Genomic DNA, 19,182 nt, shown 5'->3' on the forward strand with positions numbered 1-19,182 from the left:
TAAATTGATTGATTGATTGATTTTAACACTCGAGAGATGTGTTTTTTCAAAGTCGCCAGATGTACCTAAAAAGCTGCCAAGTTCCTAGATGAGGTTTTAGTCGCTAGAAATGGCCAAAAGTCACTAAATCTAGTGACAAAGTCGCTAAATTGGCAACATTGCATACTGGCGGTATCATCTAGGGCAGTGGTCCCCAACCACCGGTCCGCGGGACACTTGGGACACCAGGACGAAGCCCAAGAGGAAGGCAGAGACAAGACTTAAATACAGACAGGACTGACAAGACACAGGTGAACATGATCAGGAGAGATTGGGACCAAGGAAGTAAAACTCAAGAGCATGACAAAACAGGAAACTTTTCAAAATAAGACAGGAAACAGAACTCAAACATGACTGAAACAAAAATCAAAAACCAATACAAAGAAACACAAACCATGACATGTTGCCTTGTATTGTATCGTGGGTCCTCGTTTTATGCTGTATTATATCATTGAAATATTTTTACAATCAGTTGTGAAAGTCCCTAATGAGAATCCAATAGATAAAAAAGTAACAATACACTTGGCATCAGTAGTAAAGATTCCAAACATGTCATCAGTAGCACGAGTGACAGCAATGAAGAGACCGTACCACTGGTTTGATCATTCAGGAGCCCTCACAGACCCAATCAAGCGTTGAGCTGGCCTGTCAGGCTCATGCCTCAGGCCCACACTCAGACCAGGCATCACCTGAGAAAGTCTTGTCAAATTAGGAGGAGTACACTGTGACCAGAAAGGAGCTACGGGCTGAAACTCCTGGTGCCAAACGGTTAATGACCCTGCTTTATGGCCAAGTGCCATTACTGAACAGGCCAAGTCGATTCCTGTTAGTAGAGGAGCAGCTGCTTTTCAAATCCTAAGCAAAAAGTATCCTGTCTCAACTAGGGATAGGATCATGGGGGGCATCACTACGAGTTTCACAAATTCTTTAATTAAATGTTCTCTACCTAATGGCCAGTCTGTGACAAGGCAGTGGCTACTTTACTCCCCTTCATCTGGTTGCATCTTTTGTTTTGCTTGCAAACTGTTTTCAGGTAAGCACAATGCGTTTGTCCCCAGGTTTTCTGACTGGAAACATTCTGAGCATATTGGTGACCATGAGAGGAGTGAGGAGCATAGGGATTGCGTGTTAGCATTACACAGTCGCTCCAAAAACACAGGTACAGTTGATTCTGATCTTTTCAAACAAACTGATGCAGAGAGGCAATACTGGTGGGGTGTTTTGAAAAGAGTTGTTGTAATTCAGTTTTTGAGGGAGAGGGGCCTTGATTTCAGGGGAGATGATGAGCGGTTGTGGTCACCTCACAATGGTATTTTCTTGGGCATTGTCAAACTTTTGACTAAATTTAACCTTTTTTTAGGTGACCATCTTCAAAGGTTTGTAGACAAGGGCAAAGGCTTTGTGTCCTACCTCTCATTCACAAGCTGTGAGGAATGTATCCACTTGATGGGAGAAAGAACAAAAGAAGCAATTATCAGCAATATTAAAGATGCCAAATACTTCTCTGTTATCGTTCACCTCTAGACCTTGCTCATGTGGACCAATTCACTTTTATTTTCAGGTTTGTAAATAATGGTGGAGAAGTACTTGAGCGTTTTCTGGCTTTTGAGCCTATTGAAAATCATAGTGAACAGTTTAGGTGAGTGTGTCGTTACAATGGTGGAGAACCTGGGTCTAGACTTAACTGTCGAGGCAAGTAATATAGCAGGAAAGTACAAGCTCATCTATAACAAAAAAAACCATTGATTTGTTCTGTTGTTTTAAATCAATTAATCAATAAAATAAAAATGTCCCCTGCAGCACATTCAGTGAATTTAGTCAGTGTCAATGCGGTTGAAAGTAGTCCAGAAGCTGGCCATTTCTTTGACTTTCTGTAATCAATGTACACATTTTGTGCCCTATCACCACACGGGTGGGTAAAGCTGTTCCGTGGTACAGATGTGAAACTCACACTAAAATTTTTGTCAGGTACTTGCGGGAGTTCAAGAGCTGAATCAACAAAAGCTCTTTGGAAATATTATGTTAAGTCAGAGAGGCAGTGAACAATATTTACAGATTCACAGGAGAAACGTGAAACTATAAGCAAGGCCTCTGCACTCTGTGGCACGCTGGACACACTAGAGATAGCTTTCATGGAACCCCTTTAGGATCCAATACAGCAGCAGTTCCAAGCCTTGAGCCTGCAGTTACAGAAACATGACATTGACATACGCACAGCTACACAGCTTCTCTTTTCACTATGTGATTTTGTGGCAGCACAGAAAGAAAATTTTGCCTTTTTTGAAAGGTCAGCTTTAAATGTTACAGATACAGTCTCCCAAAACTACTGATATGACCTCCAGTGCACAAAAAAGTGCAAATGTATGGCTGATGAAAGTGCAGAGCCAGGTGTTGAAATTAGTGGAAAACAAAAGTTTCTGGTTCTTTTGATTTGAAATGGCTTATTTCAAGCAATTGAAGCCAGAATAATGCACAAAACAATACAATCAGCAGTTGTTGAATTAAATCTTGCTGTCACCCACATAGGTGTGTGAAATTTGTTCTCCACATTTGACCCATCCCCAGAGGGAGTGGTGAGCTGCTCGGGCTGCTGGATTTAACCCCACAATCCAACCCCTTAATGCTGAGTGTCAACCAGGAGGGCATTTTGAAAGTCTTTGGTATAACTCAGCCTGGGTTTGAACCCATGACCTTCCAGTCTCAGGGTGGACACTGTAACCACAAGGCCACTGAGTTGGTGTACATACAAAGACCTATCAATTTAGTATGATTAGACATTAAATCAAAGATTGCTTGAAAGGAAGGAAGTGGAAGGAAATACATTTACAGTATATAATCCCACCCCTGTTCTACTGTTCTAATTGACAAACTTGTGTCCTGTCTTAACCATTGGTTAACTGCATACACACATTTGACCAATCTTTTTCATGGCTGATAATGTGTCCAACAGTGAGCTCACGTTAAGCGCCGAACCTCGTGCTTCCGCATATCCCACTGATCTGACCATGGGCTTGGCAAATGAACTCAGTACATTCATTCATTTCAAAAGAACAAAATTGCCCAAAGACCATGGCAAATTTGGATTTACAGTCTACTTTCTCAAATATTTTCATAGCACTCAGACTGTTTTTGACCCTGCCAACAACAAACTGTGAAGGCAAACGGTCATTCTCCAGACTGGCTCGAATAAAAAATGAGCTCAGGATGAAAATGTGCCCAAATCTGTTAAATTCACTCTCCCTTCTGGCAAAACAATGAGAGTTTGTTCAACAGTTCAACTTTGATGAGTTAGTGGACGACTTTGCAAGAAGGAAGAGCAAAGAGAAACTTTTGTAGAATCCTTAGGTCTTAGGTATGGTAGGTTGGCACAGGGATGGAGGTTCGGAGTGTTGGGGGGAGTGTTGCTTTATGTTTTGGATTATTGTCTTGTTTGAAGACAAATCTCTGTTCCAGTCTCAGGTCTTTTGCAGACTCCATCAGGTTTTCTTTCTTCCAGAATGCTCCTGTATTTAGCTCCATCCATCTTCCCATCAATTCTAACCTCCCTGTCCCTGCTGAAGAAAAGCAGGCCCAAACCATGATGCTGCCACCACCATGTTTGACAGATGGGATGGTGTTTTCAGGGTGATGAGCTGTGTTGCTTTCACGCCAAACAGCACGTTTTGCATTTTTGTCAAAAAGTTGGATTTTGGTTTCATCTGACCAGAGTTCCTTCTTCCACATGTTTGGTGTGTCTCGCTGGGGGTTTGTGGCAAACTTTAAACAACACTTTTTATGGATATCTTTAAGAAATGGCTTTCTTCTTCCCACTCTTCTATGAAGGCCAGATTTGTGCAGTATATACGACTGATTGTTGTCCTATGGACAGACTTTCCCACCTTAGCTGTAGATCTCTGCAGTTCATCCAGAGTGATCATGGGCTTCTTGGCTGCATCTCTGATCAGTCTTCTGCTTGTTTGAGCTGAAAGTTTAGACGGACGGCCACGTCTTTGTAGATTTTTAGTGGTCTGATACTCCGTCCATTTCAGTATTATCACTTGCACAGTGCTCCTTGGGAAGTTTAACCCTTGTGCTATCCTAGGCACTTTAACATTGGGAGTTGGGTCATCTAGACCCACTAGACAGTGCGCTGAACCTTTTTTCTTCAATGATTTGTGATCTTCACTGGTTTCCATGGATTACATGAAATCCTCTTCACCATTACCCACCTTTGTCATGGTAGGGATATTACGTCAATGTAAGGGTGGGGTCATCTAAGATAGCACAAGGGTTGAAGCTCCGGAAATCCTTTTGTTGTCCAAATCCGGCTTTAAACTTCTCCACAACAGTATCTCAGACCTGCCTGGTGTATTCCTTGTTCTTCATGATGGTCTCTGCACTTTAAACAGACCTCTGAGACGATTACAGAGCGGGAGCATTCATACAGAGACTTGATTACATACAGATGGATTCTATTTATCAGCATTAGTCATTTTGGTCAACATTGGATCATTCAGAGATCCTCACTAAACATCTGGAGAGAGTTTGCTGCACTGAAAATATGCCCAATATTTCAGTTTTTATCTGTTAACCCTTGTGCTATCCTAGGCACTTTAATGTTGGGAATTGGGTCATTTAGACCCACTAGACAGTGCTCTGAACCTTTTTTCTTCAATGATTTGTGATCTTCACTGATGTCCATGGATTACATGAAATCTTTCCACCTTTATCCACCTTTGTCATGGTAGGGATATTACGTCAATGTAAGGGTGGGGTCATCTAAGATAGCACAAGGGTTACAAAAGTTTAAAATATCCAATACTTTTTATTCCACTTCATGACTGTGTCTAGAGCTGTGACGGTGTGGGATTTTTGCCCATCTAACTAATGAACTAACTATATAGGTGTTGTAGAATGAGGATGTGTGTGTGTCAGCGCGCTGCGTGTGTAGAAGAAAGGAGTGCACACACGTGTGTTGGGGGTGTGTGTTGATTCTTCTGCAGCGGACGGCTCAAGAGCTGCATATGAGGCTTCACCTGTGCTCTCTGGTACAGACATCTTCTCAGAATATTATAATAAAAAGTAATGAACGAGACTGCAGACACTTTGTCACCTCTCCGGTAGACATGAAGCCTGACACCCATGAAGAACATGGGACAGGAGGCTCCGCCTTTGTTTATACAGACACGTAACTTTGTGCTGCACAAAATAGTTCCCAAACAAAACATGTAGTGATATTCATCGCAATCTAACAGTGCACGTTCGTGTTTGGTGTTACGGAGTTAAAGAGAACAGTAATAAAAGGTTTTACCCAGAATAACACTGACTGATTCTTTATTAAACTGCTCTGGAGTAGAGCAGTGATGGTGTGGGATTTTTGATCACCGCTGTGATGAAGCAGCAAGAGCAGTGGTTCCGGCGGGCGGCCGTGTCGCACACTCAAGAACGCAAGCTGCTTGTAACGGAAATGAATATAATGGAAATTAATAATTAGAACGCAGTAAATTTGTTGTATTTCCTCACGAGACGGAAACTTCTGTTGTGGAATGAGGATGTGTATGTGCTGCTGAAACCCCGCGTGTGTGTCATAAGAGGGAGTGCGCGCAGCGATAGAGGGAGTGAAAGAGAACAGTAATAAAAGGTTTCCCCCAGAAACCCTTGAAGTCTGAACACAGGACTAACAGAGTAAATTATCAACAAAGATGAATGTGTTTATTATTGTTCCAATCACGCACCATAGGAAGAATATCGTGCGGTGATGCGGTGATCGTCACACCCTTAAGTGTGTCCCACTTGTTCATGATTCTTCACAAAAAATAACAGTTTTATATCTTTATGTTTGATGCCTGAAATGTGTCAAAAGGTTGAAAAGTCCAAGGGGGTGAATACTTTCGCAAGGCACTGTAATTACAAAGAGGGAGGTAACAAATATTAGCGTTTCCAACAACAAACTTTTGTTTTTTTACATGTTAGGTATGGAGCAGCAGAGAACAGATCTATAAGAGATACTGTCATGGAGAAAAAGGAAATGATTTGGAAAAAAAAGTTGTATTTTCAAGAAAGCTTCAAGCTGGGGTCAGAACAGTGTGAGGAAGTGGGACTGAAGTGCTGAGCTGAACACTGAGAAGGTCAGGAGGGCCACAGATGGACAGCATGCCCCTTGCTCTCAATGACACAAAAGCATAACAAACTGACTGGTAATGTAGAAATGTCTGGAATGGTGCACAAGGGTGTTCAATGTGGGTCAGTCTCTGTGCACTGGAAAAGCTATGATTAAAACTGAATATCTTCACTCCAAACTAATTGGTTCCTCTCTGCTGCAATCTCGCCTGACCTCCCCTTAGCCTTTTTGCTGAATTCCTGCACAGAGCAGACGCCTTTAAACACCGCCAGGTCGCACAATGTCTCAATGTTTACAGAATACTGCTGCTGATGACTGATGCAGAGGACAGGAAGGGAATTTAATGTTTATTTAAAAACGCACTCCGATATTGTGTTTTTGAACATCTTCTTGAAGCATCTAATGATAGAGAAAAAATACATAAAGTTAAGCAAAAAATTGCATTTCTGAATATTTCTTTATTTTATTTTTTTGTGAAACTAGCTCCCTGTTCTGCCCCATGTTGATGCATCCACTTGTAACATCTAAATCTATGTACGTCTTTGTTTTTTCTTGTCTGAGCTGGGATGTGGCTCAAAACTTGACAGCTCCGATACTTCTCGCCATTTTTGTTGCACCAGTAATGTTAGGTTGGAGGTGTGGGACACTAAGTTAGGGGGAGAGTGTAAACAGATGGATGGTGGGAAGTGGGGTCAGGCTGACTCCGCAACAATGGTTCCTGCCCACAGCACAGAGGTGGATTTCTAAGGAACTCCTGCCACTCTGCAGAAACTCCAGAGTAGTTTAAAAGATGGTCGGAGTGGGACTTTAGGAAATTATTTATGGTAATAAATGCATCTGTCGTTTTAAGATATATTTGATGAGTTATGAACTTTTACATTTCCCTATTCTAGATTATTAATTTCTCTGGTGATACCACATACACCAACATACACTGTTAATAAATGTTTTCAGAAAACTATATATTAAGTATTTTTCTCAGTTTTACTCAAATAACTTGCTGAAAAGCTTTTGGTTTAGCATTCACCTTTTTTATGTTGTGGCAACAAACAGAATATTTGGAATTTTATGATTAAAAAAAAAGAAAATCAAAAAGTCAAAAACATATAGATTTCACTCTTTTTCCAGCATTTAAATGTAAAGAATTCTGCCATTAACCGTTTGCTGAAAAAAAAAAACAAAAAAAAGAATTTTCCCTTAAATTGAATGTATCAGAGTTTCGACAAAACCCGAGATAGTTCAGCTGGTGATTTTGTGTTTTCTGAGCCTGGAGAGCCACCAGCAGCATCAGTTCGGAGTATCTATAAGGATGAGTCAGCTTTCCATCACACTGAGCAGCTGCCTCACATCTGACACCAGAGATCAGTCCTCCTGCCTGCAGATGCTGAGTGCTGATAGCTGAAATGGAGACCTCACAGCAGTTTTTACACCAGCTCTGTAGCACACAATATGTTGCATCACGATCCCTTGCAGATATGACAGCTTTAACAGCAGGATCTGTCCTCGTGCACAGGAGCGTTGATGAATGTGGAGCCATTACCCTCGTAAACTCATCTGGAGTTTAATGACAAACAGCAACAACACAGAGGCTGCAATGTTCCAGTGTATCCATCAGAGGTGAGCAGCATAAGCATAAGTGAAATGTAGGCACCAAAGAGGATTGAACAAAATGGAGAGCCTTGAACACAGCCAAAGAATCAAACTATTTCATAATTAAAGGCTTTTTTGGCTTTTAATCCTCACATTTTATTTATAAATTGTTTCAGAAATTAAGGAGAAGGAATCCTTTAGTTAGTTTTAACACTTTTTAATGCAATTTCATACATTTTTGGTGCCATCGTTTGTGAGGTGAGGCTGGATGCTGCAAACATACTTTTGTTTCCCTCCAACAACAGGCTTTAAGGACAAAATATCTCAAAAACAAAAAGTAGTAATGGTTTGTAAGCCAAGTACTCACGCTACGTTCACAGCAGGCATATGTGGAGCGTTCAAGAACACCCTGAACATGGGTTCCTGAAAGCGCTTTTAGCATACGATATTAATACTGGACTATCGCTACCTGGCACCAGCGCATGTACTCGGTTCGCCCAAAATATTGGAGTGGTGCAAATCTCATGAATCTTGTTCCAGGCTTTTTCTTTCACAGGCCTATTCCAAAATATGAAAGACTTGGTTAAATATAATTCTGGCCGGACACAAACCCCGAGTATTCATTTCTCATCCGTGATTATTTTTCAAACAGTTGGGATTCCAGAATTTTGAAAAAAAGACTGTGATGCCCATACCTCAATACTAAATCCCTGATTGGTAAAGTTGAACTGGAGTAACTTTTCACATACGCACAATCGCTGCTCTTTTTGTATGTAGAGCCTGAAAATGGACTCAAAAATTTGCAAAATGGCGTGTGGACGCGAGAGTTGTAAAACATGTATATTCGCTTATTTACATAGACTTTTTATGAAGGCAGTCGACTGCACTGTGCTGACACACAGGCTAAAGAGCCATAGAACTGAGCGTAGATTCAAGTTAGAGCAATTGTGGCTTTTGATGGAATTCTTTAGGAGTTTTGACTGACTTTGATCAAACTTTTCAGTTGATCAGTGACAAACTGTGTTCAATTTCATGGCATCACCAAAAATGTTAACATTTCAATCCCTGTAGTGAATTTTTTAGAATGTATGAAACACAAATAAAGAAGGCACGAAGAAAAAAAAGAGAGAGAGAAGTCTGGCTCCATGTCAGAGCACCTCCTGAGAAGTGTCAGAAGTCCCAGCAGAGACCGATGCACCGATGTGCTGCTCTGTAGATGCCTGAAGAGTGCCTCAAGACTGGATTTTTGATGGCGCTCATGAAAAAGCCAGAGGGTTTTAGCAACAGAGGAAGGACAGTTTCCTCTTCCATCAGAAACATCCATTCCTTCAGGTGTAAATCCATGGATGTACTGCTTTAGAAAAATGTGCCTCAGGAAAAACAAGAAAAACGGCAACAGCAAAGCTATCTAAGTGACTCACTGGTAGATTATAGTTCTGTCCACGACTACAACTCTTCACAGTTTGACTACAAAAGGGTTGATCTTGAAAGAATGTGGTCAGTCAGAAACTCCACCTACTTTTCAGATGTCATTTTCACACCTTTAGGTACCCTAAAGGGGCCAACCAGCTCTCTCCCTATGATTCCGGTCCAAAATATGACTCCCCCCACCTCCTTGCTGACATCAACGCCTCCATCTGGATCATTCCGGGTTTCATGTCACTCATCAGTTTGAAAATTAGTCTTTGTGTATGTCTGGACTCACTGCAACAATTTCTGCTTGTGTTGTTTAGGGGTAGCAAAATTTTACAAGGTTTGTGTATAACTTAAAGCCTCTGGAGCAGGGGTGGCTAACACAGCCTCTTGAGCCGCATGAGGCTCTCGGTCAATAAGCATGCAGTTCTTCGCCTCTTTGCTCTTATCATATTTTGTATGTACTGTATTTTCCGACTACTTAAAAGTCTTAAATTTTCTCCAAATTGTATGGAGCGCCCTATGGTGCAGTGCACCTAATGTTTTGTTGTGTGACTTCAGTAAAGAGGACGCAGGAGAGGAAAGCATTAATACAGTAGGGAGGGAAGTGTGGACTTAAAAGAAGACACACCCCGAATAGCACAAACGTGTATGGTATGTGCATTATGCAGAACAATATTCATTCATTCATTTTCTATTCTGTTTTTCCCTTTCGGGGTCACGGGGCTGCCAGAGCCTATCCCGGCCACTTGTGGGTGAAGGCAGGGGATGCCCTGGACAGGTCGCCAGTCTGTCGCAGGGTAGAATGTCCACAATCACACACCCATTCACTATCACACTCACAGTCACACCTATGGACAATTTAGAGTTGCCAATTAACCTAGGAAGCATGTTTTTGGTGGGAGGAAGCTGGAGATCCTGGAGAGAACCCATGCATGCACAGGGAGAACATGCAAACTCCACACAGAAAGGTCCCCCATTGATGAACCGGGGGCCTTCTTCAGAGAACACCTGTGTACAGCCAACAGTCACCATTCCACTGAAGGGAGTAACGCTTGCAGAGGAAATGAAAACTGGAAGTGCATATAATGCACATAAAATTAAACAGTTTTTGCGTCCACATGTTACTGTTGACATGCTCACTGTCACCTCTGTCACCTAATAGTTGTTGAACCTCCTGCAATGAGGTTTCTGACCGTGGTCGGAAAACGCAGGGGAGCTCCTCTCCAGGGCCGAAGGCGGATCCTCCTTCGGGGTTCACTTCCCCGTTCGGACCCTCAGAGACTCCAGAGCGGGTTAATAAAAGAACCAGTCTCCATTCTTTTAGAGGAAACCGCGGCGAACTGAGCAGCACACCCTAAACGTGCGCTCACACACACACGCTCTTGCGCTGCCACGCTCTGCCCCCCCTCCTTCCTAAACGCGTGCAAGCGCAGACAACATTGAGCGTCTCTGCGGAAACTCTCGGTTTATATTAGTGCCGCCTCGGCGCAAAGTTAATACATTCTTGGGTTAAAAATAAACAAACAAAAAGAAAAAATGAAACAGTACAAAAGTGATCCGAACCGAAATTGCAGTACCGAAACAGTTCAGTCCAACTGTATACCGTTACACCCCCTATTTTTTATAGATGTACCACCATAGGCCTAAAGAGAGGCAGACGCTGCCTGACCTGCAGAGAAAATGATGCTGCTGCATCTGCTCAGGTGTGGAGCAGACACAGACACCTCGACATAATCAGGATTTACCACCAGGAAAATGTACTTTTTTTTTAAGAAACTGCCACATAACGCTTTGGAAACAAAGGATTTTCAATTTATCATACAAATGTTTGTCCTTTTGTTGTAGACTTATTGGTAAAATTGCTCAGATTTGCATTTTTTACCTCCAGTATGCTGCTATAAAGTCAGACTTTTCCTCTTGGATCATGTGCTTGCACTGGCTGATCTAATCTTGAAGTAGCAGAAAAAGTGAGTTCATAAAAATATTCCCTCGTTCAGCTCCCGGCAAAACATCCCAGACGTATTCTCTACAACATTTACGACTCTATTGATGTTTACAGCTTCACATGACAGGAAGAAAGAATGCCGGCGCTGAGACAGATAATGCCAAGACTGGAAAATAAAAGCAGATGTGCTAACACATAACAGTATACGGTGCTGAAAACTCACTCACACAATGTCAGGGAAATAAAATGGGAAAAAACAGAGTGATTGGCAGGAGCTGATTTTTCTCCACATTCATTCATCTTCTAATCTGTTCTGTCCCTTTCGGGGTCACGGGGCTGTCGGAGACTGTCCCTGCCACTTGCGGACAAAGGCAGGGGACACCCTGGACAAGGTCGCCAGTGTGCCGCAGGGCCGCACATATCACACACCCAGGCACATCCACATTCAAACCTACGGACAATTTAGAGTAACTATTCAATCTATGAAGCATGTTTTTGAACGGTGGGAAGAAGCCGGAATCCCCGAAGAAAACCCACGCACGCAAGGGGAGAACATGCAAACTCCACACAGAAAGGTCCCCCATTGATGTTCTGTTTCAGGTCCCCCAGCCGGGACTTGAACGCTAACCACTGCAGCACCATGCAGCTCAATTAGATTTTTCTTTTTCTTCACATAACTTTGAATTTCTACGCTACATTCACACCGGGCATTTGATGCACATTCAAGAACGTGCTGAACATGAGTTCTTGGGGGCACTTTAAGCATATGGTGTTCACACTGGACTGTCGCTACCTGATACTAGTGTATTTACTCACAGTTAGAGTTAGTTAAATGTCAAAGAAGTGCAAATCCTGCAAATCTTGCTCCAGGCCTTTTTATTCATAGCTCTAATCCGATATATGAAGGACTTGGTGTCATATAAGCCCAGATGGGCTCAAACCGCGATTAATGAATTCTCCTTCATGATTCATTTTCATACGGTTTGGAAAAGGACGCCATGCATACGCCACTACCAAATCCAAATCGCTGATTGGTAAAAGTTCAACTCGTTAGACTTTTAACTTGCTTTGGTTGCACGTTTTGTAAGAAAAAGCCTAAAAACGAACTTACTTACTTAATGACAAGTGGTTGCTTGAACGTGTAAATGATGCTTTATGATCTTGGTTTCTGCAACTGTTTTGTTTTTGCAAAAAAGGAATACAAATTTTTAGTACATTCTTAGATGTTTGACTTCTCTTTTTAGGAATAGCCATAGTGAATACATTTTTTTTTTCATTCATCTTCTTCCATTTGGTTCCTTACGGCGTCACAGGGCTGCCGGAGCCTATCCCGGCCACCCTGGGGACACCCTGGACAGGGCGCCAATCTATCGCAGGGCCACAATCACACACCCATTCACTCTCACATTCGCACCTCTGGACAATTTAGAGTTGCCAATTGACCTATGAAGCATGTTTTTGGATGGTGGGAGGAAGCCGGAGACCCCGGAGAGAACCCACGCATGCAAGGGGGGAACATGCAAACTCCACACAGTCAATGTGGGACTCTTGGGACTTACTCTGTATCTGTTATGACGTAACCAAAGACGTCGCTGTCCGGCTTCCTTCGGCTGGTTTTGACGTCCAGCTGAAGCTCGGAAGCATGCATTGTCTTTTTGTGTGGCTCTTCGTAAACGAGCGAGGCGGGAGGAGGCACCATCTCCTTGATCCAGCCCTCCACCTCCGACACCTCCTCTATGGACTGGGTGGCAGCTTTCTTCTGCAGCGTCACTCCTGCTTCGCTGGTGCGACTCTGGACATTTTCCAGGCCAACCTGCTGACCCAGAGGTGTCTCCATAGCGACACTATCTCGGTTCCTTGCCGTAGGGGGATCTGTCAGTGCGGTTTTGTCGAGGTAGGCGAGGAGTTTAGTAAGGAGGTTGCCGCTTTCAACCTGGACACAATGCAAAAGGAGAAGGTGGAATGAGGAGAACCCTTAAAAATGTAAGTTGCAAATGTAATACCAAAAATATTATTGGTAAAATAAATTTGAACCAATTTCTGATATTTTATTAGAATATTAGCAGTAACAAAATATCCTTTACCTTTAAAGAAAAACTACCAAAAATAAAAATTATTAACTAGAAAGATTGTTTTTGAATAGAAGCTGAAAATCTGCAGACTTGCAGGAGAGAAGACTTTTTCTATCGTGGACTGTGACTGTCTGGTACCACTGGGAAGCATTACAGAAAGTACATGAATTTGTGGCAGTTTTGACCTTTCTGAATTAGTGTTGCTAATGTGTGATGAAATCTGTGCTCACATTTGCCTGGAGTTAACAAAGATCTTACACTAGTGCCAACAATATTGTTTGTATTCACACATAATCACGTTGGTCTCACCTTTACTGTTATGGAAACTGTGTTTAAAATTTGTGTAAAAAGGCCCATGAGTACTCTACTGAAGAATATATACAAACTTTATGAGTTTTCATAATTCACAAAACTCTGCACACACCCCTGATTCCTGATCCTAATCAACCAAACAAACTAATATTCTATGGACTTTATTGTGAATTCAGTTAACTTTATTTAGTAACCATACACAATGACAAGATGTGGACAGAGATCAAATTTTTATGTTAAGTCTAATGAAGCTTCAGAAAATGGTAGAAAAACAGAAAATTATTTTTTTTGACAATGTTTATACCATTACCATGAGTGCAGCTCTGTTTAAGCTCAGTTGTGGTTTTTTTTTTTTCCAGTAGTAAACTGTGGCTGCTCTAAGATTTACAGATTACTGTTTAAGTTTAGGCTTAAAAATGCAGTTCATTATTAATGCCTTCCACGTTGGAAAGAGGGTTGACTCACCAAGGAAACATAAACATTTAAAGAGTCAGTTCATGTTAGGATCCTAACTCACAGCACTGAAGGCTGGTTTGAAAAAATGGACTTAAATACACTTGATGACTAAACTCAAACACACATGAACATTAATGTAACATAACTAAACCATCACTGGGGTTTGAGAAATGGTTTACAAATATCTAACCATCGTGGTTGTGCTTATTTACCAAAAGATAATTAGTAAGCAGTACACAGGCGTGATAAACGCCGATGAATAGGGTTGCATGCCATGAGGAAAACTTGTACCAACTTTATACCAACTCTCCCCATCTACTGCCATGGTCCATTTTAACAATAAGAAACAAACAAAATACGCCTAACATACAAAAACGAAAAAAAAACTCTTGTTCTTGAACTCCATATGGGAAATTATAAAAAAATTAGAATGTATAGAAATTTAAAAATTATTTCCTTTCTGTTGCTGTGAAGATTCAGTATGTGAATATATTTGATCTTTTATTGTGCTTAAATTCCATATATTGGAGGAGCATATTTATCTTCCAAGAATTTCAGCAAATGTTTTGGCTTTATATTAGTAATACCAACTCGGCAAAAACAACTTGTGTTTTAATATTAATACCAATAAGAACAATAAAATAATTGCTTGAAATAGATATTTTTGATCCTTTCATTTGTAATGTCCTTCCACTCTGCTGTTGTGATTAGCCACCCTTCCAAAAGTCGTCTTTATTCTTGTAGTGACATTTGGGGATATTTTGTGTTGAAGATTTTATGTTTTAAACTTCTGAAACTGAACAGGAAGGAGTTGTGTTGATAATGTGTAGGCGTTGTGCAGTAAAAGACTATACATTGCTTTACATCACAGAAAATCCAGCCTGTCGGAGTCTCCACTGGATATGGTTATAATACGCTGCAATTTTTCAGCTCCTGGCTTTGGGGCAATTGCTCTTCTTGTTGGGAGCCAAATGTAGAAGCAAACACTCACCAAAAATCCACTTTGTTTTATATGTTGATACTTTAAAATCACATTTTTTTAACACTTCAGATAGTTTTAGGGTCAGTAAGATGAAGAATGATGAAAAGACCTTTAAATCACAAGACAGCTAAGGAAAAAAGCAGAGCAGTGAACAAACAAGAGCATGGAATGTGAGGATCAGCTGGTTTTAAATCTTACTTTAGAAGAAAAAAACTATACAAAATGGCATATTACTTTTAAAAATAAAAATTTGTCATTAAATTCACCTGATATTAGACTTTTACATTTTCAGTTTTGCTACTTTTTAGTGTATAAACATAAGAATCATGGTTTTATTTAAGGTTAATTTACTTTTGCAAACTGGAAAGAGGAGACAATTGTTCTTAGAACATTGAAAGTGTTGTCTCAGGTTCCTCTTTGAAGTTATTCCATTCAATTCCATTCAAGAGTATTTTGAAGCAGAGGACATGCAAACTCCTCACAGAAAGGCCACAGACTGGATTTGGAGAAGGGCCCTCTCTCACTCTGAGGATAACCACCACACCACTGTGCAATCCAAAGCCCAATTGTGGAGTTTTTGCAATACAAATTTTTCTTGGTGTAAAAACTTTGAGGCAGTAAAAATACTTTAAAGTAAAACGTACTGTAAAAATGTTTTGGACTCTAGCAGTAACATTCTGTCATTAGTTATATTCTTCAGGTCTTCTTAGTAGCTTCTGTGCAAACAGTAACTCAAGTTACAACCTCAACTTTGACATGAAGATTTATCTGAACAGATCAACCAATCAGCACCTTTTTCTGGTCAGCAGCCAATTGCTGCCTCTCACTAGACAATCTGACTGCAAAATTAAAAAAACAACAACCTGTAAACAGCTTATTTTAAGAAAATGTACAGAATACATCTTCATCCTTCCTGGATAAACAACAGAGAAACCTACATACACTATTTGCACGGCTTAAGATTAATGTTTTTTCCCCCCAACATATTTATAAAAGCTTGGTGAAGTAAAAACCAAATTATGTTTTTAGAAATTCTTGTCCTAACAGGGTCACAGAACATTTGGGGGGGAAAAAATAAAATGAATTCCTTTTCTTTAACAAACTATTTGGTGAGTCCGAATTTCTCAAAAGAATACAACGCTCTTTCTGAAAGTTTGAGACAGTTGAAGAGACCAATGTCAAACAGAAATTCACTTTCTTCCTTTAAAAGATTTCCACAGATCAGTTGCTTACTTTGTCCTTGGCATTAGCCTCTTCTTCCTTGGTGTGATGCTCTGGGGGTAGAAGAAGAAAAAAATTCAAATACACAGTTTAGCCTGAGAGACAAAAAGAAGAAAAATTAAACAGAAACAAGGTAAAAGTAAATCCTCTTTCTCTGAAAATAGATTTCTTGGTTTAAAAGATTTAAAGGAGCCTCTTCTCATTTACTTTAAAGAAAACGTACCAGTGTGACCTTTTACAGGTTCTAAGCAACAGTTTTCCAAATGTTTAATTATTGTCAAGTCTATTAAATGATCTGCTGAGCTACTTAGGAAACATTTTAAACAAAGTAATGTGGGGATGGAGAAACATTAAGACTAGCAGTGTGCATGGCGTGCACCCAGCACAGGAAGCTTGTTTACTTTCCCATTGATTTCCTTGTTGCACTCTTGTGGCAATTTGAGTGATGTTTTTTTTTTTTTTTTTTTTGATTTACCCAAAACAATTATGTTTGTATGCTTTCAGGCATTTGCTCGATATTTTAATTATGAGAGAACAGAAAATAAATCATTATGAAATTACCTTGAAGTGCTGCCAGTGACAAAGTGGCGCTCTCCTGTGGTTTTGGCGTGGGCGCTTTCTCCAGCAACTTCTCTTTCTTTTCCACTTTGCCAGTCTCTTTCTCTGCCACATTCGGATCCGCTTCCAGGTCTCTTGGTCCAGGTCCTCTGTCCCGGATCAAAGCGCCGCTCGCCTGCTGATCCCGGTCAACCACCTGCAAGGCGTCCGCGATCAGGCGGGACAGCTGGTCCAAGTCCTGTGGTGACAGATTGTCCACATTCACGTGCTGGCTGCCAGCGTTCTTCAGGACATTCTGGATGAACCTCTCTGGAGGAACAAAAGAGAATGCTAGGTTTAGTAAAGCCATCAGTCCTGCTGATCCTCTTTCATTATGTTGTATTTCTTTGGATTCAAAATATCTGGTGTGACTATGCAAGAGATTTCTTTCACTAGAATGAAAACTAAGCAAAGCTAAGATGAAAAAAAAAGAGGCAAAAATGAAAAAGAATGAAAAAGGTCATTTAAAATTTGTTTTAAAGTCCCACTTTGTTCATCTTTTGTAAGTTTTCTTCCCAGTGGTCTTTTAGTTATGATCATGCTGTTTTTATCCAAAATCAAAAAGACCCGTGTCGTTTTCTAGGACATTTTTTTTTTTTTGCAGTGGCAGACGTTCATTAGAATCAATCAATCAAACTTTACTTATAAAATAGCGCTTCTCATGCATTTGTGCAGCTCGAAGCGCTTTAACATAAAGAACGGAAAACACACATTACAATAAAAACCCAACCCACCCTTAACCCTTCCCACTCCCCTCTGTTAAAACACATGACCCATGGCCCCCACGTATAAAGAATAATGACTATGCAACTTTAAATAAAATAAATAAATAAATAAATAAGCAAAAAAACAAACAAGTAAGGCTTGGCTCTGCTGTGAGGAAACAGTATTTGGGAATCTCTTCATACCAGGAGCTAGCCTGGCCATGGGAGCATTGCAACAGTGCCCACCCAGACTGGGACAACACTGGGGTCCACTTCACAGCCGTGAAGCTGCAAATTAGAAATTCACCTCTGAGTTGTAGGCGGGGCTGTTTGTATTTAGTAAGCTGCCCCACTTTCCGTTATCCATCGGTTTCCTGCTAGCTTACAGACCTTCACAACCTCATTTGCTGTGCAACAAAAATGGTGAGCAATATTGGAGCTATCCCGCCATACAGTTTTGAGTCCGATGCCAGCTCATACGAGGAAAACAAAGACGTACAGTGGAAGTACTACGCACAAAGCGTATGACCTGCTGACTGTAACACATACGTCACTGCTACAGGAATTTTCCAACAGGATTTGTTTTTAGTCTGCTCCTGATTTTCAAAAATCTGAATAAAGAAATACTCAGAAATGCCTTTTAAGTGTATTTTTTTAATATATCTCCTCCATCATCAGAAAAATGCCACATGCCACAAAATGCCTTTTAAAATCTATCTACGAAGACGCAAACCTTAGCTTCTTATTAATGATATTCTTGCTGTTTGCTGAAATTACAAAACGGTGTTTGTTTCAGAACAGCTTCACTTCACTGTACAAAGATAACACTGACATTGAAAGGTCCTCCCCGAAGTTTGTTCATATGCTGCTCTGAGTAAAGTGTTTTGCAAACTCCAAAATGTACCCTACATAAGAAATAAAAGTATGTTTTTAACAAACACTTGGCTCTATTTAAACAGGAACACATTACGTTTGAGTAGCAACGAAAACAATCAACCTAGAAGTCCAAAATGCCTCTCATTGAGCCACAAAGCCAACATTTTTGCTGTTGGATTAGGTTGTTACTTTCTCCTTGGTTAAAGAATCGAAAGCTTTTCCTTAAAAATATTGTAATCTTTGATGGGACCTAACAACCCAATTTTTACACTTATTTATAAAAAGCTAACTCTGGTAAAACTTGAAGCAACAATCTTTGGATAGCATCTCCAACAATCAAGTTAGAAGTCTGGCGCTTTGTCAGATGACATTTATTTGGAAAAATATGTCCTTTTTGTCATGTCCAAAATTTACTCTTTAAGTTAAAGAGTCAAATATAATTTACATTAAGAGATTCATATCAACAGAATTTGAACCAGCAAACTTTAAATAGCCTCTCCAACAATAAAGCAACAAGTCAGATGTCCCGTCCACCATGCCCCAGAGGCTATCTTTATAGAAAGCAATAAGGCTATTTAGTTCACTCAATTGTTAAACAATTTAGAGAATCAACCATGGTTGAACTCTAACTGACAACCTTTTAACAGCATTTCACATGCAAAACCAAAAATTGTGCTGCTTTCTGCACCACCCAATTTCCGGATTTTACATTTAACAGTTTTTCTACATTAGCAACAAAGTAAAACCACTTTTATAAACAATCTAAAATTTTTCATCATATTTTTCAATGTTTTTAATTTTAACTTCGACTTAAGTGGGACTAAATCTACCCCCCTAGTAAAACCTCTAGAACAATAAACTAAATTCAACTG

At 40.4% G+C, this 19,182-nt stretch overlaps 1 protein-coding gene across 2 annotated transcripts in view; it reads right to left on the reverse strand.

Annotated features, from left to right (window-relative positions):
- LOC101175682 (receptor-type tyrosine-protein phosphatase N2) overlaps positions 1-19,182 on the reverse strand; it is a 373,019-nt gene that overhangs the window by 290,427 nt on the left and 63,410 nt on the right. For both annotated transcript variants that reach the window (XM_023965497.1, XM_023965498.1), the window contains 3 exons: positions 16,695-17,000; positions 16,146-16,186; positions 12,650-13,023 (listed from right to left, as the gene is read on the reverse strand). In XM_023965497.1, coding sequence (XP_023821265.1) covers positions 12,650-13,023; positions 16,146-16,186; positions 16,695-17,000 — 721 coding nt within the window. The remainder of the gene's footprint in view (positions 1-12,649; positions 13,024-16,145; positions 16,187-16,694; positions 17,001-19,182) is intronic.

The sequence above is a fragment of the Oryzias latipes genome, chromosome 17 (genome assembly GCF_002234675.1).
Source record: "Oryzias latipes chromosome 17, ASM223467v1".
NCBI lineage: Eukaryota > Metazoa > Chordata > Actinopteri > Beloniformes > Adrianichthyidae > Oryzias > Oryzias latipes.